The sequence below is a fragment of the Branchiostoma lanceolatum genome, chromosome 11, assembly GCF_035083965.1.
Source record: "Branchiostoma lanceolatum isolate klBraLanc5 chromosome 11, klBraLanc5.hap2, whole genome shotgun sequence".
In the NCBI taxonomy this organism is placed as follows: Eukaryota; Metazoa; Chordata; class Leptocardii; order Amphioxiformes; family Branchiostomatidae; genus Branchiostoma; species Branchiostoma lanceolatum.
Genome location: NC_089732.1, coordinates 12,706,738 through 12,731,883, shown reverse-complemented (window position 1 = coordinate 12,731,883; position 25,146 = coordinate 12,706,738). Strand labels below are relative to the sequence as shown.

General features: G+C 43.4%; 1 protein-coding gene across 1 annotated transcript; it reads left to right on the top strand.

Moving 5' to 3' along the window:
* The first annotated feature begins 494 nt into the window (after nucleotides 1–494).
* LOC136444265 (uncharacterized) lies at nucleotides 495–20,588 on the top strand. Its single transcript, XM_066441780.1, has 22 exons — nucleotides 495–603; nucleotides 1,239–1,332; nucleotides 3,958–4,068; nucleotides 4,705–4,877; nucleotides 5,065–5,220; nucleotides 5,973–6,111; nucleotides 7,805–7,927; nucleotides 8,583–8,755; nucleotides 9,239–9,385; nucleotides 9,787–9,928; nucleotides 10,448–10,749; nucleotides 11,497–11,707; nucleotides 12,224–12,367; nucleotides 13,105–13,275; nucleotides 14,064–14,197; nucleotides 14,945–15,086; nucleotides 15,554–15,876; nucleotides 16,712–16,853; nucleotides 17,700–18,582; nucleotides 19,196–19,252; nucleotides 19,916–19,954; nucleotides 20,340–20,588. Exons 2-22 carry the CDS (start codon nucleotides 1,251–1,253, stop codon nucleotides 20,404–20,406), a joined length of 3,861 nt encoding a protein of 1,286 aa, XP_066297877.1. The 5' UTR covers nucleotides 495–603; nucleotides 1,239–1,250; the 3' UTR covers nucleotides 20,407–20,588.
* The last annotated feature ends 4,558 nt before the right edge of the window (nucleotides 20,589–25,146 follow it).

The following is a 25,146-nucleotide window of genomic DNA, read 5'->3' as shown; positions in this document are numbered from 1 at the left end:
CTTCCAAGATAAGCCAAGGCCCCAGGCAAACGATATTGGCGTCTGGCCTCCAACTACTTGCGTAGTAAACACTTCTTCAATTGCAGACTCCCTTTAAATATCACCCGGTGCAGTATTCTGCGCACATGTCTGTAGTTATCTAGTCAACACACACGTTTTACAATAACAAACTCTCTGCTGTATACCTTCATTACGTAATACGTATACTTCTGCCACGGTCTTTGCCTCTTTCTGAAGATACAGTGTACGCCAGCTGACCTTGCTAGCCAGGCTTGTGCAACATCTTGAAGCCATTACCTAATCGCTGACAACACTTAACTGTTGTTAGGCTAAACACGACCGAGTGTTTCGGGTGACCGTCAAAAACAGGGGGATTCGGGGCCAGTGCTACATTGCTACTAGTGACTTCTGGTTCACAAACGTTGTAACAACACAGAGAACAGTAGAATTTGATTCCAGTTGGAGAGGGGAGGCTTCACGATTGTTTGTTCCATGTGCGTGCAAGCAAGTAGACTTGTGTTTTGCTTCTGATGTTAAATCGTAAGACTAACCTACGCTGCATGTTCTGTAAGAGACTCTTGGTGGCGATTCACGCATGGGCAGGTAAGTTCAAAACAGACTACCTTTTTTACTACGTCACAGGTGGGCCACTTAACTTCCTTACAGTACAAGTGAACTGAATCTAGGATTCCACTTTAATGGGCGATGAAGTAGGTTATAGTAACGTGTTTGGGAGGGTTATCAGATATTCTTATATTTATCTGAAGTACAGCCAGTCGAATCCGGGGAAGGGCTTCCTGGTTGGAGCTGTATTCGTCTTTTAGAAGGGACGTGAAATGGGGTTCCAGTGTTTGAGGAGGGCCCCGAGCACGTTAAAAGGCACTACAACAGCCTCATTACTCAGATAGATGTTATTTCCTACATTAAGCTTTGTGGACTAACAATAACACTTCTTAACCCCGGAATGACCTCGCCTGAGGCCATCTGGACACATGCCAGCTAACTACACGTTTTCAAAATATATGGGCTGTGAAGTCACGTTATCTGTGTTATCTATCTGTTGACCAACCAGTTTAGCTGGTTCCTTACAACACCTCTCAACAGCTTTACGCCATAGTTCGGAGCTTGGCTTGTGAAAACAACAGTACCAAGACTTGCTGCCAAGTTCCTCATGTTTTGAGACACCCAGGCCTTAAGGTGAAGGCCAAGCCTTGTTTTCGACGTTTGTGTCTGTACAGGTGGTTGCCAAGATGCAGTACTACGCGTGCCCGCGGGGGGCGCTTCTGTTGGTGTGTGCCGTGCTGTTGAGCGGAAGCCATGGGGCATTAGCAGGTATGCTGCTTCCTTCTGATAACCGTCCTTCTATTAAAATGATTCGAAACGCCGTACATGTGTTGGCGATATGTTTATAACAACTATGTTTCCCTTAATGAACCGTCTCTTTGATATAAATAAAGCTTGTTTCAAAGCAGCGTATAAACAGAAAACGGTAGGGTCATGGCGGGTCACCAAATGTTATGGTGGAAGACTGCTGTGCTTCTCTGACATTATCCTTCGAGTGTAACGTGGTTTGGCCGGACTATCTTCGGGGCAGAAGAAGCTTTCCACCGCCAGGGTAATGTCTGGCACCCGGTAGTAATATTACACAATACAGTACTATATACTTTTACACATTGGCCAACCACGAGTGCCAACATATTACCCATATTAGAGCTTCTTCTGTCCCGAAGAGAGCCCGGTCAAACCACGGTAGACTTGATGCCATAGTACTCTGATATCTACTATTAATGATGCAATGATCATGCCCGTAGCCAGGATTTTGAATGGGGGGGGGGGGGTTCTTTTTAATGTTCAAGGGACCAGCGAGCGCCGTAGGCGCGAGACGAGCGCCGCAGGCGCGAGCTTCCTAGGGGGGTCCGGTGGTATGCCCCCCCGGGAAATTTTAAAATTTCAACCTTCTGATATGGCATTTCCTGTGTTTTTGAGAGGATTTCAATGGAAGAAATCAGAGACAAAGTTAGCAGTTTTTCTAGGATTTCAGCTCTGTTGGTGATACAAATAGATCCACCTTGAAAAAAAACCCTTGGACGTTAAAAAGTGGACCCTTGAGCGTTTCAAATTCTAAGAATTGAACCTTCTGAAAGGGCATTTCCTGTGTTTTTGAGAGAATTTCAGAGGAAAAATCAGAGACAAAGTTTTTTCTAGGATCCTAGCCTCTGTGGCATTGCTTGTGATACAAATAAGTCCACCTTGAAAAAAATGTTGAACATTAAAAAGTGGACCTTCAAGCCTGTGAAAGTGGACCTTCAAGCCAATGGGGGGGTTCGTCCGAACCCCCCGAACCCCCCCCCCCCCCTGGCCACGGGCATGATGATATAAGTGGTATTATGGCGAAAATGCACGACATCAAAACAGATGTTCTCATGTGAAGTCTGTCCCTGCGTGACCCCTGACACGAGAGCTGATTTTCTGCCAATAAATTATCTCCCGACTTTTCTGCCAGAGGATAAACAATCGAGATGTTGTTTAGAGATGGCGGCAGAAAACCATTTGATGGGAGATTTGCTTTTTGAATTCTGTGCCATTTGCAGAGTGAACGACAAAGTCCTTTTGAAGCTGACAAAGAAGAGTTACGAAAAATAAAATTAGAACGGAAGCGTGCCATCCGGTCTAGACACCCCCATCAAAGTATGAGTGTAGTCTCTGGCCATTTGCACTTCCACTTCCAGATGCAGAGGATAGACCACACATGGTAGTCTTTCATGTTCAAAGTTTGACCTAGTTCGAGAGAGTGTGCCTGTGTTACAGACCTGTGAATGTTGCCATCTTACTTGAGCTGGTGTCTTACACCGATTTATGGCGGTTATACCGGCTATACAGACACAGACAAAGTCTGTCCAAGGAGCCTGTCAAAGATCTTCGAATTCCCATGATTGTCCTGTATGAATGGACCGATCCGTAAGACCCGCCCATTCTTAGAGACCCTTCCAACAACTCAGATGAAGATTTGACAGACAAAATTAATGGCAAAATAACACATCAAAATATTTTTCCTTTTAATGTAATATTCTAAAGTTACTACGTCTTACTGTTATGCAAAACTCTTCATTATTCATTGTCTTGTTTTTAAGTTTCATAGTCCTGAAAATTTCCTTTGTTCATCCTTTAAATAATGATGTTCAGGAACGTTATTATTTGTTGTTTTCCCTTTTTTAAATCCTTTAATCACTTTAATTGCATGTGAATGGTGGGCAGTTCCGACTTATGTTAATTCATTCGTTGGTTAGTACACCCCTGGGACTCTAGATCTACTTTTTTTGATCTGATTACAAGAAATACGCGCTCCTGGTTAGCTAGGTGAGGAAGTATGTTCTAATTACTAGTTAAAGAATGGGCGGAGCCCCGTCCGCTCCAACGATTTTGTTGGCAACTCGGTCAAAACGTAGAAATTCAAAATAAAAACATAGAAATGCATGCAAATATCTGAACGACATGGGGCTATTGTCTCATTGGTGGAAAAGATGATTGCCATTGGTCCCGAGGATCGATCTACGATTTGGACACGTATTTGTAACCGATAACATAAACCAATACACCATTTCGTAACTACAACTAGAGTTCCACGACCTCATACCTTCTCCAAATGATTTTAACCTTTATGACTGACTACCACTCAAAAATCAGTACCATAGCATGTCCAGAACATGAGAAATCAAAATAGAAAATTCCCCTGCAGTACCGTAACAAGCCGCTAGGGGGCCCAAAATCTAATCATTTTCTGGTCTCACCAAGACCTACCAACATACCAAATATCAAAACAATCCATCCAGGCGTTCTTTAGTTATTCTGGTCTTCTACATACATACAAACATACATACAAACGCTACCCTCTGCATAACCTTCCTGGCGAAGGTAACTACTCAGGTTTTAACGACCGACTCTCTGCACCTGTAACAGGTGGCTGTTACCTGAGCCCGTGCCGCCATGGTAGCACCTGCGTCAGTCTGGAGGGTGCGCATGCGTACCGGTGTGAGTGCCCAGCTGAGTACGTGGGACAACACTGTGACTGTAAGTACCACTTATCATGATATGTGTAAAAGTTAGCACTCTTTATGGACACTTGAAGAAACAATGTCAATCGCGAGAAAACGCGAATTGCAAAACTCGAATTTGAAACGGACGATTCCATATCGCCGAACGGTTAACACGCTCCGCCAACATCATGATGTTTCGGGGCGTTGAGGGTTTTGGTTTTAGGGTAAGGACCCGGTTCCGAACCCAGGTTCCGAACCCAAGCTGGTGCACTTTCTTATTTATATTAATTTTTCTATAATTTTTGACGATACTGATGTACATTTATAATTGAAACGTTTTAATACATTTTCATACGCTTTTGCCCACCCCCAAAAATTATGATACGCTCGATACGGCATCGGCCGGTCAGTAATATGGCGTCGACCGTTTCAAATCGTAACGACCGTGGTGCTTAATGGAATTAGCTGCATCTTTGGGAGAAGTGTTGCCAATGCCCAGAATTTGGTTGCAATGGTCACGACAAATACCAGGCAGACATTTTAAATTGCGACATAATTCCTTAGGATCTGCGGCCTAGAGGTGTTACTACATCATAATTCATATAATGATATACATAAAGTCAAATATGATCTAAAAACGGACTATTTACTCTGTGGCTTTTCTTGACAGTCCTCCTGGAGGGTTGTGGGCACCAGGTCGGCCTGGCGGATGGATCTATCACAGATAGCCAATTATCCGTCTCCTCGGCGCTTGACAAGAACGACCCGCAAGGGGGCGCTGGGAGACTGAGTGGAGTTGTTCCATGGAGGCCATCTGCAAACGACAACGATCCATGGATACAGGTGTGTAGGCGCGATGGCAAAGCCTCTCACTGACTAGCCCCGCGGCACGCTGGCGGCGTCGCTGCGGCCGATCGAATTGACAAAGTACTCAACGAATTTCATCGACAAAAACGAATCTTTTTAAGCTTTGTGTGTTTTGTTGTCTTTTTTGGTCATACTTGAACGTTTTTCACTATGTGCATTACAGGTTGACCTTAACGTGACCTCTACAGTAGTAGGTGTCATCACGGAAGGCATCAGACAACAAGGATCGCCGTATTACGTCACAAGTTTCACCGTCAGCTCGAGTTTGGACGGAGCCAAATGGTCGCCATATACAGACCCGTCTTCATACAGGGATATCGTACGTTTTGCTTGTGTTATATATCATATCAAAAGCAGGAGACATAGTAATACGTGCAGTTCTGAAGAATCTCAACCATTCAACACATTTTTTTAATGATATGGTTATGGTAAAATTGTTAACGTAAAGCTTTGATTTTTCAAAATACATTTGAAAGTACTCCGTCACGGATAACTTTCTTATCTAAAAGTGCCATCATGCTTGCATCGCTTGTCATTCAAGTTGAAAAATCCGGATCTCACTTGACTGCGGCTAGTTGCGCCAAATTATTGCGGCAACGTTGCGAATTTTCGCCAATTTTCTATTTCGGTCACACCGATGACGTGCGACGCACTGGTAAGACACGTGACCTCCAGAAACAAAATGGCGGCGCCCGGAATGTCACATTCTCAGTTTCGGCTCCAAATCAGATACATATAAAAGATAACATTCTGGGAAATCGCAGTGTTGCCATTATACCAATGTACACAATTAATATTCATCAAGAAGAAATTTGCATGATTGTACCATACATGTGAGCTCATTTGCGCCGTTTCTCCAATCGCGATAAAAAAACGTACTATTTATATATATAAGTCGCAATTTCAGGCGACAAACTGAACGATTGGCGTCACTTTATGAACACCTTAGGCACAGTTAGGCGCAAACCAGTGAGACGCCCGCTTAGCACCGAGCTACTGTAGATGAAGAAAGAATTGAAACACTGCGTTTAGGTGCGAAGTGACAAATTACTCTTGTCTTTTCCCTCACAGCAATTTTCTGTGACCGGCGTCAAGGCAACCACCACTCGATTTGAATCTGCGCTAACTGCGCGGTACTTCCGACTGTACCCGACCAACTCCACCGTACCAGGCGACATACGGCTCAAACTAGACCTCCTCACGTGTAAAGGTATGATGATAATAATGATACTGGTTTATTGGTCAGAAATTACCCGTGCAATGTCAGCCAGTGCTGAATTGCTGAAGGGTTTACAATCATATAATAGAGAAGTTTTACACGTTCGCGGATGAACAAAAAGCTACCTATCTCTTAAAATCACAGAACCCACAAATACTAGAAAAAGTGGGACTTTTCATACAAATGCACATATTTGCTCCACAATTGCACTTTGTGGAACTGTCGCAAGGCTCTGGGCGGCTGCCATTCGGCGCCAGCAGGTGACCTCAATATTACCTTCCCCAACCGAAATCAGGTACCCATTCACACCTGGGTGGAGTGAGGAAAGTCGTGTAAAGTGCATTTCCCAAGGGCACAACATCGGGGCATATCGGGGTTTCGAACCTGGGACCTCTCGGTTCTGGCCGGGCGAAACACTCTACCGATTGCGCCACACGATGCTACTAATGCCCAAGCTGAAAGTACGTATGAAGAACTCACTTCATCGTCAAGCTGAAAGTACGTATGAAGAACTCACTTCATCGTCAAGCTGAAAGTGCGTATGAAGAACTCACTTCATCGTCAAGCTGAAAGTACGTATGAAGAACTCACTTCATCGTCAAGCTCAACGTCAAGGCGATTTGGTCAAAGACAAAGTATCCTGGCATTTCTGGGCAGACGGTGTGTCATTGGGTAAGGCACTTTAAACAAATTTCCTCACTCCACCCAGGTGTAAAAATGGGTCACCTGACTTCGGTTGGGGAGGTAAAAGGCGGTGGAAGGAAAGGGATGAGCTTAGGCGTCCAATATTGTACCCTAGACACAGTAGATAACAACCAACTGCCCCTACTGCCTTAAAAAGGCCATGGGACTACCTTAACGGTGCAACATGGCTAAGGATGTTTTGAACATGTGTACATGGTCACATAACCTACTTTTGATAAGGCTCGGCTAGGGTAAATGTTCACAAAGATATACTGCGTCAATGTTTCAAACACTTGTAACGCATTCAATGGTTGTTAGATAGTTAAGAAGTGAGATTCGCAAAGGAAATGTACAGCTGTTATTGCATATAACTCAGTTTCATGTAAGACGCAACGATGCCCGTTGTCTTCTACCTGAAACTGTAAATTAATGCTCTTAATTTAACTTTTAATTTACTAGTAAGAGAATTTCTTTAGATATCTCTTACTAGTAAATTAATGGGGTAAGGGTGTGCTATTCCATCAATTTACTAGTAAGATAATTTTTTAGATATCTCTTACTAGTAAATTAACGGGGTAAGGGTGTGCTATTCCATCAATTTACTAGAAAGAGAGTTTTTTTAGATATCTATTACTATTAAATTAATGGGACAAGGGTGTGCTATCCCATAAATTTACTAGTAAGAGAGTTTTTCTTTAGATATATCTTACTAGTGAATTAATGGGATAAGGGGTTGCTATTCCATTAATTCACTAGTGAGAGAATTTTTTTAATATCTCTTACTAGTAAATTAATGGGATAAGGGGGGTGATATCCCATTAATTTAGTAGTAACAGGTTTTGACAATTGTCTTAAAGTGAAATAATGGGATATGATTGTGACAGACGTTATCACGTGTAAAAGTAGTTATCACGGTTTTCGATTGAAATGCTTTTTTGGAATAATAAGATGGGATAAATAGCTTGAGCTGAATTTTAAAAGGATGATTTCGCTTGTACAGACGACTGTTCCCACCTGCGGACGCCATGTCTGTACAACAGCTCCTGTACCAACGACCAAGGTGTGCACGACTTCATCTGTACCTGTCAGGACGGTTTCCATGGCGACAGGTGCGGTCAGCTAGGTATGTATACGTTTGCGACCTGCCATTCTCGGTCGCGACGCTTCTGATTTAGGAATTAGGCTTTCTTTCGATAATGTTTTACCATCATCACGATAGATAGTGACGGACATTTGTAATTGAAAAAGTAGAAATGCAAAATTAAACCATATAAAAAATGCAAATATTTAACGTTGGACTGTCAGGATAGGTCTTTTGATTTTCAGTTTGTAATTTTGCTCTCGACCCTTTGCGTACGGGCTTACTCAAACTATGGTTATGACTTTTGCGCCGAAGATACTGTTTCATGTGAGTGAAATATTCATACATCGCAAAGACTATAACACACATTGTCCGTCATTGTCCTATGAAGGATTGAAACCAATATAATATAGTTGTTAACGGGAGTTATTTCAGGTAATCTCAACAATGAATCTATCCTTAGACACGCCTAAAACGGTTGCTCAAGCAACTATAGATAAGATTCTGAAACAGTCAAAACCAGGTTCTGTCAGATCTTTCCCTAGTCACTGACGAATACAGCGGATGCTGTCTGAAACATCTGAATGTTTCAAAATCTTATCCATTTGCTTGAGTAACCATTTTTGGCGTATCTTATTACCTGGATGTCAAATCTTCATCTACGTATCCTTAGACAGTTTTTCTTAATCATCCGCAGATAAATACCGCACCTGCGCGGTGCCACTCGGTCTAGAGCACCTGGCGATCTCCGACTCCCAGATCTCCGCTTCGAGCCAGAAGAACGCCGCTGTCGGAAAGGAGATGGCCCGCCTCAACCTCCGCAGGGGAGGCTGGCGACCCGACCTGACGGACCCACAACCATGGATACAGGTCAGAAAACATAGGCCGTGTCATCGCACAGTTTGTAAGCTTGACAATTCTAACAATACGTTTATACTCATTGAAAATGGCCTGTCCTTCTTCAGATATATCTTTTTTTTGTGTGTGTTCACCTGAGAAACAAGTTTTCAGGGTTTTACGTCAACTGTGTTCTTGAACACAAAGTATTAAACTGTTACGCACAACTTAAAGTCGAATGTTGGGAATCTTTCAGACGACATGCGCCATCTTTATTCATCTCTCTGAATGAGTAGTCACGTGACCTGGGAGTCAAAGGTCAAACAGGTCATGTGACACGAGTGTGTTGGAGATGCAACTACGTTGTTGTCTTTTACTTGCCAGCTTTTAGTGATGTGACCATTCTTGCCGTGTGTTTCCGAACTGGATTCTTTTGGTCTTGAACTGATATCGTGATACAGTACACAGAGTAGTATATAATTTGTTGTTTGGAATCATGTGAATGGCGCTACTTAGGTGGACCTTCTCCGACCAACACTGGTGACCGGTGTGGTGACGCAAGGCCGCACGGGAGTATGGGTAGAGACGTATAAGATCGGCTATAGTGACGTCACGGATGACGCGTCTTTTGCAATGTACAAGAACCCGGATGGAAGTGACAAGGTACCAAATATGGCGTTGTAAAAAATTGGCCTTTAAGATTTAGTCAAATGAATTCTGATGTTTGATACTGTAAATGCAGAAATGTTCGCGGGGATCTAATTTCGCGGTGGGGAGAAAATGGAGTGTTCGCGGTGGTTTTGGGTTCGCGTGAAAATAAACAACAGTAGCACTACAATCATACAATTGAACGACTTTTCGCGGCGGCTTTAAATTCGCAGTAAAGAGTTCACTGCGAAAACCGCGAACATAAAATCACCGGGAACATTTCTGCATTAACAGTACTATGTTAAAAGCATGGCCGTGATGCAAAACACTGTTTTGGTCAATGATAAGCATATATAAGAATGTTTGAAGTTATTAAAGTGATGCGAATTCAGAGGTTTTAAACACTGTCCGCACAGGTATTTGAGGGTAATCTGAATGACGCTGACACGATGCGAAATGACGTCAGCCCGCCCATCCTCGCACGGCACATCCGGGTCATCCCGCACACCTGGAGCCCGCTTGGAATCAAGCTGCGACTGGAGCTGCTCACCTGCGACTGTAGGTGTTTCTCATGCTACATAATCTGCATAATGTACTTGCAGTCACGTGACTATGACGTCATACAGCACCAGCCATGTTGGCGGGTTAAAACAGTCAGATGTGCAAAGACTACATGTAGGTGTGACAGGCCGTTCAGTGTAATTTAACCAGCTGCTGCCGCGCCGCGTGCCTGCGAAGCTGGTGTGTAACGCCGAATGGTGGTTAAACCGGCTATATAAATACAGATGCAGATATGTATGAATAGTGCTTTTCGAGTTGGTTTTCCCAAGGATGGACCTCGAAGAGTGTTCTGACCCCCAGCTGACCCCAGGAAATTCAAAATGGCCGCCGTAACTGGAAAGGGGTCTATTAGAGGTCATTGACGAGTTAGCGAGCGTTTCCAAGTTACAATCAATGATGTGAAGGTCTGCAAGAAAAGCCATCTCGAAAAGCCCTATTGATGCATACATCCAGTTTTTGGCGTCGCTCTAAGGAGGCGAGCCTAATAGTATATCATTGTGTTGCCTATTCCTACAGACAGTTACTGCAGTACCGCTATGGGCGTACAGAGCGGCGCTATCACAGACGACCAGATGACAGCCTCCAACTTCAAGGCCGGCTACCAGCCCTGGAAAGCGAGGCTAAACGGCACCAGAGCCTGGCAGATGGAGACAGAAGACCCCGCCCAGTGGCTGCAGATAGACCTGCTGCGAGGCGTGCTTGTGACCGGGGTGCAGACGCAGGGTCTGAAGGGTGGCAGGGTGGAGTCCTACCGGCTGATGTATTCGGCCGACGGCAGGACGTTTGTGACATATCAGAACAACACCGGACAAGACATGGTATGAGTGCCTATCATACATGTACATAGTGACCTGTCACACTATATGAATGTGCAGAGGAGGTCATGCAACCATCCCAGCATTCCTTGCGATACACATTCCACAATACTCTAATGAATATGCATACTGGTTAACGTATAGTGAACGAAAAAGTGAACGATAGGATCGGAATTTATGCTGGACTGACACGTAAATAAGTAACAGCACAGAAACCTATGTCCGTCGTTCAGGATCTACCAACTAAAGCTGTAACTTGAGTCCAATGCCATCGATATTATATATTACCATGTTCACACTAGCCAGTGGCCATAGCTTTGTTATAATCACTTATGACAAGAAGGTTATGTTTTCAGTTTGCAATGGTAGAGTGACTATGGATGTAGACAGTATAACTCGAGAAGCTGTAGATGGATGTTCAAAATGTTTGGTAGGTGGGTAGGTGTTCGGGAGATGAAGGTCATCTACGAGAATGGGTCTCCTGGTGGCTTCTAACAGTACTGCAGTGGAAATTGTATGTTCTTTAGTTTGTTTGTCAACAGGATAACTCGACATACTGTGGATGGATCTGGTAGGTGAATAGAGGTTAGGAAAACGTACGTTAAGTTCGATAATTGGCCTCCTAGCGGCTATCTACGGTACTGCAGTGGAACAGTGGAAGGTTGATATCTCATGTTCTGGAAGTGCCGTGGTCGTGATTTTTAATGGTGAATAGCTCTTTTTTGCGTATATATATTTTTTTTTTTTCAGATCTTTGACGGGCACACTGACGGCGACATGGTGGTGACTCACGAACTGAGCCGCCCCGTCGTGGCCCGGTACCTGCGGTTCAACCCGCTAACATGGCTGGCGCGGTACCCACGTATGAGGGTAGAAGTACTGGGGTGTAACGGTAAGACAGTTCACTCTGGGCAACCTTTTTACGAATCAATTCGAATCGCGCCAGTTCCACAAAGTGCAAGTGTGGAGCAAATATGTATCTGTTCTGTATTATATGATTGTAAACCCTGCAGCAATTCAGCACTGGCTGCCATTGCACGGGTAATTTCTGACCAATAAAGCATTTTACTCAGTGTAAACAGCCCAATTCGGGATTGATCCGCATCGATTTTATCCACTAGACTCTACCAGGCTCCGCTGATCGCTTTAAAACTAGTAAAAATTGACCAATAGAGTGAATAGTATGCTAAGGGAGTCGGCCAGCCATAGGTTCAACAGGCGTGTTGGATTCGGGGGTGGATTGATTAGAATTGGAAAGCAGTTTCACCGTTTCGGCTCAAGTGTGAACGCAACTGAATTGATGCCATAAATATCGTTTGATCTGTTAGATTTGGGGGACATTCTTTATTGCCAAAATAACAAGTGTGCTTACGATAGAAAGCAAAACGTCTCAAGAAAAAAACATTTCTTTGTTGGATATGCAGTCATTATAGGCGTGTATTTTGCCAAAGAAGTTTTTTCTTTTTTCTCTTGTAAGATATTCCAGTGATTCCGCCAAACAACGGGACGGCTTTGGTGACAAGTGCCACTCCAAGCGAACAGCCCAGCACTCCCGCTGTAACAGAAGCGTCCTCTACAACTGCAGTACCAACGCCAGGTTGGACAGTGCCCTCTACCCCAGGTACTGTCACATTTGTGATACATTTCATTTCGACTTCCCTTTTGTGCTTCTTGAAAATAAATTTAATACATGAATGTAATTTTCTATGAAACGTAAGATATAGTTGCTGTCCAGGCAGGTATCAGGAGAAGCTAGACTGATTCGCAGCGTAGACGAAAGGCAAAGAACTACAAAGTCTACAGAAAAGAACTTTGCAACAGACCTGGGTCAGATTACCGATATGAGCTATGTGGCAGAGACTGCCATTCTCGGATAGGACTATTTAGTCACACTACCAAAAATGCCTACCAAAAATGCCTTTTCTTGTTTTTCTTGTTTCTTCTTATACACAGAAAAAAATTCTCAAAAGAAGAAAACATTTTGTGTTTTTAAACACAAAATGTTTTCTTCTTTTGAGAATTTTTTTAAAAGAAACACATTTTGGGTTAAGAATGTTTTTTCTCAAGTAGTTTTTTCTTAGAAAATTTGTCTCAAAGTAAGATAATTCAAGAAAGGGAGAGAAAATTTCTAACATTTTCTTAAACATAACAAGAAAAATAATCTTGAAGTCAATAAAAATAAGAAATTTAGACTTGAATTTCTAGAAATTCTTGAGGGTGAAAATCTTGTAAAGAAAGAGTTTCTCGTAGTGAGAATTTCCATGGAAAGAATCGGAATAATTGTTCAATTTTTCTTTCTTATTCATCCTTGAAATTCTTAATATATATTTGTGCATATATTTTCTTTTCCACCCTCAGCTGAAGCCTGCAATCAGCCACTCGGGATGCTGAGCGGCACTATTGCCGACAGCCAGCTGACGGCGTCCTCTGCACAGCCTGGGTACGAGGCTTTCAAGGCGCGGATGAATGGCAAGCGATCTTGGCACATGGCCCAGCTGGACACTCAACAATGGCTACAGGTGGATCTGGGTGAGGAAAGAATTACATGTCTCTCTCAAAATAGTTCTCAGGATACACGGAATAAGCTCGTTCACACTTCCGAGTACGCATGTGCGGCGACAGGGATTGTGGGTAATATGTCAAAGTTGAAGGACATATTACCCACAAATCCTGTCGCCGCGCATACGTACTCGGAAGTGTGAACAAGGTTATATTCTAAACATGGATTTAGTTTGTGAATAAGAACTAAACATGGTAATGTTCTGTGAATAGGCTCGAAGAACGATAGGCTATGGCCAGCTGTACTTTGCCCTTGTGAAAAATGGTAGGCACAAGTATAAATATGATAATCATACATCGACATCTGTACTTCTACACAAAGTTTTAGATTAGCATGAAAGTTCATCTGTGTTTGTAGAATTCATTATTAACAAGACTAAACTTTTCGTCCAACACTGTAAGAGAAATTGGGAAAATCCTTGATTCGGAACCGGATTTCTTTGCAAAAAGAGTAAAGGAGGCAATCTACATCAGAGCCCACAGACCTACCTTGAACAGAGACGGGGGACGACACAAGTTATCTGGCACGTCTGACCCGGTACTGCGACCACGTGTCGTTGACGTCACGTTACAGTAGCCGGGTTCATTCCGTGAACAGGGTTGATGGAGTCAACCGAAAATTTGTGGTAAGTCCCAATTTCTCTTACAGTGTTGGACGAAAAAGTTTAGTCTTGTTAATAACAAAGTTTTAGAAATAAGTTGCATATCAAAGATTACAAGGGAAAGACAGATTCTCATCATCTACATTTTCTAAACAGGTCAACTGAAAGTCGTGACAGGAATCCAGACCCAGGGACAGTGGGGAGGGCGCGTGTTGTCCTACAGGATACTCTTCCATGGACAGGACATGGCTGGCAACTGGACGGTGTACGCACAACCGGGAGGGGGACAGGTACGTGCTAGGGTGGGGGTGATCGAGACGGTCATGTACGAGTTGGGGACCCGGTGGAGGTGGTTCAGGTTCGTGTTGGGGGTCCGTTCGGAGGGGGCGGGGGGTAAGGTATGTGTCGGACCGGGAGGGGAGGACATGTACTGTGTATTGACAGGAGGCGGCAGTTATTAATCTGTGACATGTAGATGGTAAGTTAAGAAGTAATGACAAGCAACACCTCTACCTCCTGGTACTGGTGATTTGCTTGATTCAAACAAGCCTATAAAGCGAGTATATTACTGAACTGCACCAAATTGCGAAAGGCAGTCGCAAACCGGCGCCAATCTGTCGCCAATATCAAAAAAATCGCAATTGACAAATTGGAGCAAACGAGTGCAGAAAGGCAAAATCACTGCAAATTCCTTTTTAATGAATTTTAATCATTGTACATTGGTTATCATTTCAGTGACAACACTGCAATTTCCAATTGATTTAATTGTGTTTGATTTGGGTCCGAAACTGAGAATGTGACATTGCGGGCGCGGCCATTTTGTCTGTAGAGGTCACGTACCTTATCCATGCGTCGCATTGTGTGACCGCAAGGGAAATTGTCGAAAATTGGCAAAGTTAGCCCAATTTCCTAGCGCTATTTGGCGCAGTCCAGTAAGATATCGAAAGCAAGCAAGTCCTGTCCTAGAACATTACGTCATGCAAGTGATGTTGGAAAGGCCGTCATATTGTATACTTGTAACTCACTTATTATGGCAGGTTCTCGAAGGCAACTCAGACGGTGATTCTATCGTCCAACACGACCTGCACGCTCCAATGGTGACCAGGTACATACGGGTCAACCCGGTTACGTGGCCAGGTGTTCTGCCCCGTCTGCGGATGGAGATCCTAGGCTGTAACAGTAAGCACACTTTAAAAATCACATTATGAATCTAATAGAATCGTTAAAAACAGTCAACACCTTTGGATCTTAGTAAAATTTAACACGTTATCTCCATACACAAAGTAAAGCGCTTACCAACAACCTTTCGGTCAGTCGTCTGATTCTTCTCTAGTTGATTCTCACCTTTGACCCGTTGTTGACGTCACACTTCCGCTCAGGTCACGTGGCGTCAACAACGGGTCAAAGGTGCCCGGCAGTTGGTATCGGCCCCCGTCTCTGTTGAGGGATGGTCAATGGGCCCTAGTGTATGTGGTCTATTCTACTCTGGATCTTACTCTGACGTTTTAGATTTCATCTGTCTTTGTCACTTAACTATACAAGTATCTAACTTCTCAGACTAACTTTCTGGAATGGCATAGCTGGGCCCCATGTATTCTAAAGGATTCCAATCAAACTTACACCAATGTCTTTTTTGTCTGTTTAAGTCTACCCTGATTGTTACCACCCGCTGGGAATGGAAGATGGCAACGTCACAGACGGCCAGGTGACCGCGTCATCATGGGTCCCTGGGTACGAGGCGTGGCAGGCCAGGCTTCACGGTCCCAGGGCATGGCAGCCCGAGGTTCGCGACCAGAAGCAGTGGATTCAGATCGACCTGCGGCAGCCTACAGTCGTGACAGGGCTGGAGACACAACCTCTGTGGGACGGGCCCGCCGAACAGATGCCGCCCACAGCTTACCGGACATACGAGCTGTTCTACTCCGACGACAGCTCTCAGTGGACTGTCTACAATGACTCCAGTAGAACGGTTTGTGTATTCATTACCTTCGTGAGTAATGGAGGTACTGTTTTGAGTCCGGCTGTTGGTATGTCTGTGTTTCCGGTGCGGTTGCTTGCATGTTTCAGGAGTTTCATTTGAGAACCTCTAGATGGATCGAGATGATATTTGGTATGAAAGTGATGGGAATATGATGGTCGATTTTGGGCCCCCTGGTAAGTGACCTTGGTACTGCAGCAGACCTTCCAGTTTTGTATCTTTTGACCTGGACATGCTATGGTCTTGTTCAATCTTAGTTGCCCGGCGGTTCAGGCGTGTTGGTGGTTTGTTGAATGACAACTTAAGTATAGTTGCAGCGTACATAGTCCAGTTATTAGCGACCCTGTCTCTATACCAAGAAGATGTGAGTTCGAATTCAGACTGTAGTCCTTGTAGAGCGGGGCATGAAGCCGTGGTCCGCTGTTGATTGACCTGGTCGCAAATAGTTGGGGAATTTCCCCGGTACAATAAACTTGTCAATAAGTACTGCACATAGCGTCTGTCCTCTCTGTCACTACCAGTTGAAGATTAGCTCTCCAGTGAGCTAAACTGGACCGAGACTACTTTCATTTCATCGGTGTTCATTTAGTCAAGCTCCACTGTCCCCAAACACAGTGTGACGGCGGTGCACCGAAAACAGCCGAAAACAGCCGAAAACAGCCGAAAACAACCGAAGTCAACCGAAAACAACCAAATCACTAATTACCGAAAACAACCAAAAGTACCCCGTTTTTGTGTGAGGGGGTACAATATTACAAAATCGCGTTCTGAATTCGAAGAGCAAAAAGTTCGTGAGTTACAAAACTTTTCTGGGTTTTTTTTTCAGGTCTACGATGGCAACCAAGATCGTGGGTATGTGACCAGACACACCCTCGCCACGCCCCTTGTGACGCGGTATCTGCGATTTTACCCCCAGTTCTTTCCGGGCGTTCCGGCGAGACTCAGACTAGAAGTGCTGGGGTGTACAGGTATGTGTAAAATGACGTCATAGCCGAGCGAGCGATTTGATTGGCTGAATATTGGCGTCATGGACATAGCCTAATCTGGATACATTCTGGACTGACTAAATTTCAAAGGAGACAAACTGCAGAACACATTTTAACCGTGCCTGGTATCTAAACCTATTATAGCTGTCGATGTAATTTCGTCCTCGTATGTAAGTAGGAGGGGATACGCCTATAAGCGCCACCCTCCTCAGCAGGACCGACTCACTCGGTACGTTACCTCCACCATCGGCCCTGCTATTCCAAGCCCGTATTCTGGCTTCTGGCGACGTTGCTGACAGTTGCTCATGAATAATCAATGAGCTAGCCTAATTTGGCACAAACAGCCGTTATTTTGTTCTGAACCCAAAGTAGCGATGTAAGACGTAACTTGATTGGCTGATAGCTTCCCGGCGACCTTTGCGGTTTTGCACAAGATGAGCTTGTGCAAAGCCTCTCATTGGCTGAAAGTCGGGCCTGCTGAGGAGGGTGATATGCGTCAGAGGAGGAAGAGACTCGGCAGCTGTAATAGTTTTGGGCACCAGGCAAATTCTTACCTCCTTGAAAAATAAAGGTACTGTTTTGGCGTGTATTTGTGCCTGTCTGTCTTTGTGTGTTTCGGGATATTGGTGGTCAGAATAACTTCTGGATGGAATGTTATGATATTCATTATGAGGGTAGGCGTTTGGGAATACGAGGGTTAAAGTCGATTTTAAGCCCCATGGTAGGTGACCTTGGTACTGCAGTAGAACTTCCGGTTTTCGTATCTTTTTTCCTGGACGTCTTGTTTGTCTTTTCCATCCTGTGAGTAGATTTTTTATTGATCTTCAGGTGGTTGGAAGCCAACCCCGTTGCCAATGGCAACCACGGAGTCTGGCGTGACGTCACCGATCAGCAGTAGCCAGGTATCAACGTCAACACCGACAAAACAGCAGACAGCAGAAAACCCACCTACCATACCGTACACAACGATTCCACCCGTGACAGTGCCAGACACTACTGTTACTGTCCCGTTGCTTCCCCGAACGACAGCCAAGACCCGGCAGACGACAACAACAGTGAGGGCGGTAATATCCACAACGACACCAGCACAACAGACGACAGTTTCAAGGTCTACTGCCTCGTCCTCGTTCCAGAAGTCAACAACGTCCAAGACCAGAGATTCAACCACAACAGCCAGAGCAGAATTGTCCACAACGCCTCCAGCCAATCTGACGACAGTTTCAAGGTCTACTGCGCATGTCCCGTTCGAGAAGTCAACAACGTCCAAGTCCAGGCCTCCAACCACAACATCCACAGCGGTAATATCCACAACTACGCCAGCCAGGAAGAGAGTAACACCGTCAACTCAGCGTAATGCATATACAACTACGTCCACAGTAGGTGTAGCCCACCAAACAACACCAAAACATACTGTACCCACTACAAGGGCTAAGGAATCGGCTCTGACTACAGCTCTACCGCCGAAAAAGACTACAGAACAAACGAATAATGATGGCACAACACAATCAACTTTTACCGAAAGAAAAACAACGACTGGAAAGTCGTTAAACAACACGGAGTCGTTAAACAAAACGGACGAGTTCAGAAGTACTGAGAAAAGAGACAAACACAGAAAAACTGCAATGATTCTGTACATCACCGTTGGAGTGATAGGGGGCGTTGCTGTTCTTGCTGGCTTTATAGCACTTGTGGCCTGCTCGCGGGCGAAGAGGTGAGTACACTTTCCCGCATTATGTAAAGTGAGACCATTTGTGATTCTTGTATGCTTATCAGCTTTGTTACGATGATATCTGACCAATAGTTTAGTAATGGCCTGAACACTACGTTGATGATACATGACACAAGGGAAGCTTATAAATCCGCTGCATTTCATGATAGGACTGTCAAACATGTGACATACGTATTAACTGTGAAAGAGCGCAATGTCGATAGATATTGATTATGCAAATAAAGACCTCGTTTGTATATTATGAGAAAATACTAAAATTCCATAGTGGTAGTAGATGATGGGAATTTTACACTTGTGGCATTCGGATGCTCAATAAAGGTGAACAGCATTAGACATAAAGCATGCGAATCAGGGCCTCATTTGAATAATGTATGAGGAAATGCTGCAACAGCCTTCTTTGCGAAGATAAGACTTTTATACTTTGAACAACTTTTGTTTCGTTTTATTTGGGTAGAGAAGATGTTCCACTGAAACAATTTGTCCAAATGAGGACCTTATTTTGCCTGATTAATGACAAACTTTTAATGTCACTTGAAAAGATTAGCATCATTTGGTGACGGTATGAGATCGCGGAACTCTGATTTTTTTTTTTCAGGGCTGAGAGAACTGACCGATTCATGTTAATGGAGGAATTCAACATTGACAACATGGAGTAAGCAACAAGTCTTTATAATCTGTCAAACCACTGAATTTGTTCAATCTATGTTAACTTAGTCGTCCTTTTGTTCTTCCAATGTACAAATTATTTAAGCCCCTATCTCATTGGACTCGTGACATATTGGTGACCTCGCTACGATCGAGCGATTCGACAGTGCACTCAACGAATTCCATCGATTAAAACAGGAATATTTTTACACTTTGTGTGTTTGCTTTATTTTTTAGTCATACTTGTACGTTTTGCATGATATTCCCATTATAAAGTCAAGCATAATACAAGTCTAGTTTTGGACGCAGCGGCGCCGTGCCACGGGTCCAGTGAGATTGGGGCTTAACGTTGATCATGTTTTTTGTGTTCTGTTGTCATTTTGGTCATACTTGTACGTTTTGCATGATATTCCCATTACAAAGTCATGCCTAGCACAAGTCCAGTTTAGGACGTAGCGAGGTCGCCAACGTGCCGCGGGTCCAGTGAGATAGGGCTTAACGCTAATCATTTTTGCGTGTTTTGTTGTCTTTTTGGTCATACTTGTACGTTGTGCATGATATCCCCATTATAAGCGTAACACAAATCCAGTTTAGGAGGTCGCAAACGTGCCGCGGGTCCTGTGAGATAGGGGCTTGACGCTAAACATTATTTTTCCTCCGCCAAACACAGGGAGTTCATAGACGCAGCGGATAATCCGACAAACGAAAGGTTGGCTAAACTCATAATTTACGTTTTTCAGTACTCTGTCGTTCATTATATAGCTCTCTACGAGTTTTTGATTTCTTTCTCTTGCAATTGTTGAATACTATCAGATAGGAATATGAATGTTGGTTAAAGGCATCTTGTTTTCGATGTCTATTCCTTCCTTCCTTCCTTCCTTCCTTCCTTCCTTCCTTCCTTCCTTCCTTCCTTCCTTCCTTCCTTCCTTCCTTCCTTCCTTCCTTCCTTCCTTCCTTCCTTCCTTCCTTCCTTCCTTCCTTCCTTCCTTCCTTCTTCCTTCCTTCCTTCCTTCCTTCATCCGTTCGTTCAATCATCCATTCATCCGTTTACTCATTCGTTCATTCATTTGTTTATGATCTTTCTCACCTCTCAGTGTAACAGACGACACCAGGGGTCTACTCGAACAAGATGGGGGCAACCTGACACATCAAGCGTCATAGAGACTAGAAAATAAACACACCGTACCTTATTGTTGACATAATACTTCTAAGTATTGTAACATATACATATATATCAGAGACTAACGGCTGATTAGCTGATGGATGATATATACTAACCCTGTGTGGTGGTGTTTCTTGCCAATAAAGGTTTTTGGCGACGCCTCAGGGAGGAGCCGTTATTATCTCTTGTATCCGCTTCTTGTTTTGCTTGTCCTTCTCATCCTCGTTCACCAGGACCCTTCCGCTCCACGTTACATCGCTCGCAGAAAGAGCCCTGGTAACACGGGATGGCATCCATGGTTATTGCAGGTCGACGAGACTTGCTGATGAATAATTAATGAGCTAACCCTTATTTGGGACAAACGGCAGTTGTAGCTCATGAATAGTTAATGAGCTAACCCTTATTTGGGACAAACGGCAGTTGTAGCTCATGAATAATTAATGAGCTAGCAGTAACACGTAACCTGATTGGTTGATAGCTTCCCAGCGTTCTTTGCGCGCTTGCTTCCGATGAGAGGAAGCAAACGGATTTTAACCCCCCTGATTGGCTGAAGCTGTTTTGGTGGCGATATCGTAATAACCATGGATGCCATCCCGTGTTACCAGGGCCCTTTCTGCGAGCGATGTAACGTGGAGCGGAAGGGTCCTGGTGAACGAGGATGGTCCTTCTAGTATTATATTTATTCTAGTATAAGAAATATAAGCAGCAAATTGATGATAATGGACAAATATCAAAAGGACGATGCAAATGTCCAGTACAAGAGGGTTCTTCCCCGACTCCCTGCAGAGCAGTGACACAACAGGCTATAGAGTGCGTCGTGTTAGGTGATTTATACCTGTCGCCAAACTCAGTAAGATCCGTTACCGTCGATGTAAGACGCTCGTCTTATTTAGATCAGCCACAAAATAACGCCATTTTCTAGGTGTTTTACAATTTTTCTGGCTTTCTAAATGAACATAAAAGGGATATTTGCTGTAATTTGTAACGTTCATCCACCTCGCTGAACAAAATCTTATACAGCGATGGCAACTGTAACATCGGTTACTAATTTTTGACGCTTTCAACGTTATTGACTTGACCCCAGGTGTAACTGTAAGAAAGCAACCCAGTTTCCGCATATACGTACACGTCCTTTTACCCCGAAAAGATGTAGCAAAAAAACTGTAAGCTATAAATTCTTTCGAAAAAAAAGCCAAAGTGCACTGTTGTAATATACGTTACCTGCCTATAGTACAATTTTAGGAGATAGTTAAAGAAGACATTATTCTAATTATCTCCAAAAATCGACATACATTCTAACATTAAAAAGTATAAACAAACAAAACTATGGGCTATTGTTAATCTAATGTTAATCACCTAATAAGTTCTTCTCTCTATTTGAAACACTTGGAAAAATATATACATACTTTTTCCATAATATGTTCATTCGTATATCATATGTTAATTAATACCGATAACAATCTAAAATGGCTACCTGGGGATCTCTTGAAGTATGACCGCGCCTTTCCGTTTTACCTCAACGTTGACTAGAAGAATCCTTGGTACTGTGACGAAAACCGTTTTCTTAGGCTGTTAACGTTCCTGGTCAGGTAGACCCAACTAGAATCCACTGCTCTGACCAAGAAAAGTATAAAGGTCACAACCTTGGAGACATCCCTTTGTCAAACCTCACCTGTGACTGGCAACAGCAAAAAGCGCCCTCTGTCGACACATCAGGGAGCGACAACGAAACGATTGTCGGTCAACCCGCAAAATTGAAGTAAGGAAAATATTTGACTTCCCCTGATGTAATTAAAAGAACGCACTGCCATTGTCGCGTTTCGTATTTTTCCAACCTTATGTCTTGAATTGTTTTGCTTGACATTCTTCCACAGATTGTACATTTTCCAAATGACGATATTTTTTCTAGATTTCGAATATGAAAAATGCTGTTTATTGTTTATTGTTATGCTATATGAGTTAACAATCATGTTTACCCCCAACATTGCTGTGCACAGTTGTCCCGGAGCCAAGCTGTTTTGGACGAGTCCTCTCTCATGACGTCACTTAGTATCCCGGATATGACGTAAAACAGGGCGGAACTCTCGTCATCGCGGCGGTTGTCACTGAGGATGCTGGGCGGCGGTCAACTATTTGGAATTTGATGAACAGATTCCCAAGCTCGAAGTTATGGAAGGTTATACAAGTACATATAACACACATACATGAAACTTTTCTAATTTTTGACTGATAAGTTCTATATTATATGCATTTAGAAACCATTGGTCTATCACTAAGACATGTGTAGTCGGATACAAGGTCATAGAAACACGGCGAGAGAGCACAATCTGTGCGTTTTCTGGTCAGAATTCGCCAAAAGTGCTGGCGTTCCATCTTAAGTTGTTTGTATTGCATACCCGGTAAACCGCCTCAAGGCGTAACACACCAGGTTTGTACTGAACAGTACAAGCTGCATATCTGGACAGATATACTTGATCCACTCACACCGGGAAGGACCCCTACTCTTTTCGATAAGTGTGGTGGGTTATTTTACGTGCTTGGAGTGTGGCTTTCCTCAAACACGGGACCTCCATTTAACGTCCTATCCGAGGGACGTCCCTAACCGAAGCTAGGTACTGGTTTTAACCTAAGTGAAGTGGGGAAAGTCGTGTAAAATGCCTTACTCAAGGACACAACGTCAACGAGACAAATCAGGGGTTCGAACCCAGGACCTCTCAGTTCTGGGCCAAACACCTTGCCACTGCGTCACATTTACCTATCCTCATCGACCGATTCCCTGTACGCTCTATTCCATATATTAGAATAAAACAAATTCTTCAGTGAAGAAAAAAAGAAATATACTCATGCTCATTGAAGCATACTCGAGTAATTTGGTTGGTATGCAAATCTTTGTTTTTTGTTTACATTCATTGACCGACCGACAGCAAACGCCCAAACTTTGTCTGAACAAGGCAGATTACACTGTTACACAGAATTGACCCGCACCCCATATATCAGTTCGCATATAAACTAGTGCCACTGACGATAATTAAATCAAACAGATGCTTATATATAGTAGTGTAAGTGATAGGCTAAACTCGACATATTGAAGTATTCATATACTTGTTATACTTGTTAGTAGGTTAATCATTTTGTATCCTATTGTTTGTTGTTTAGGCCACAGCAAGTAATTTTTATGGATGACATCAGCGCGCTCATTAATTTTCGCCTGATTTGAAGAAAAAAAACAAGAAATTTCATTGCCCTCCGACGGTGGTCAACATGGCAAAAATTGGCAAATATGTTGTAAATGTTGACAGTCTTAGGTGTTTCATTGCATATGAATACCCAGTGTAGTTCCTGCCCATCATGTAATGACAAGCTGTTTTCTGCATTTGTTCTAGCAAGGACATTATATAATGCCATTGGTTCTAGTTAATTGAGCTGTATACACAAGGTGTTTCGTCTAATAGGAAAACCCCGTGTAGTGGCTTTAGATGATGGTAGTCTAGTTAATCTATTGAGATGTATACACATCTACAAGGACATGTTTACTGTTGAATCAAGGAGGTTTCATATTATATATGAAACCTCATTGGTTGAATACACAGGTATAAAAGACCCGTTGGTCATGATATCATATCTTGTGGCCTCAATTCTTGTTTAACAACATTTATGATCTCAAAATTTAAAAATATAGGAATCTTGTTTTTTTATGCCCGTCTTGTTTTTTTTCGCCCTATCTCATTAATTTTGGAGTCTGCGGAGGATGTCATCCATAAAATTTACTTGCTGTGGCCTTACGTGTATAGTTGTAGAAGACCTTACGAAAGTCGTTGTACTTTTGTTGTGTCAATAAAGATTTCTCTATGCTAGACAGCTACTAGTGGGGTGCACGTGGGCTTTCGAACTTTCTCGAGCTACAATCACATGGGTCAGTGATCTTCCAAAGACGCGACGCGCATGTTAACCTAGCCATCTGAACAATTAATCACTGACCTTTGCAGTTCTGCTGCAGTAACAAAGCACTGCCGACGGTAAGACCGGTACAGTCTCTCAAGGCCTTAAGACGGGAGATTTTAAAGGTTACCTATAGATGGCGTGTGCAGGGCCAGTGACACCGGTAATTAACTGCAATTCATTCCACCCACACATACTCTACCAGATTATCCAACTCCTAAACCAAAAACTAACAGCAAAAAGCGAACCTTTCTTGTTGTTATGGGACCATACAGGCCTATTGTATGGGTAGCAAAGCAAACTACGTCCTCAAATGATGCCAAGCACATTATATTGATTAAGCTTGCTTCAAGGCCATGTCCTACCCAGGGCATTTACCTGTCATCCCAAATTGTCTAGACATTTCACATAAATCTTGTGGTATATCGCAACTTGTCTTGAATAGAAAAAACGGGAGGTGACAGTGTGGTGTTCGTGTTTCATTAGCTAAATTGTCACTGATAACGTTGATTTATATATTGTAAAGGCATTTGAGTTCACGTGGTGTTTTTTTCGCGCTAAGGCGAAAATGCAGTGTTCGCGGTGGTTTTAAGTTCGTCGTTGCGCTATAGTCATATAATGCTACAGTATTGGACAAAAATGTTTGCGGGGTTTTTAAGTTTGCGCTGAAACGATAGCCGCGAAAACCGAGAACATAAAACCAGCGCGAACATTTATGCATTTACAGTAGCATACAATTTGCCCTGTAGAGCGTTGAACCCCACCAACACGCAGATTGATGCATCATCATACACGTTTTC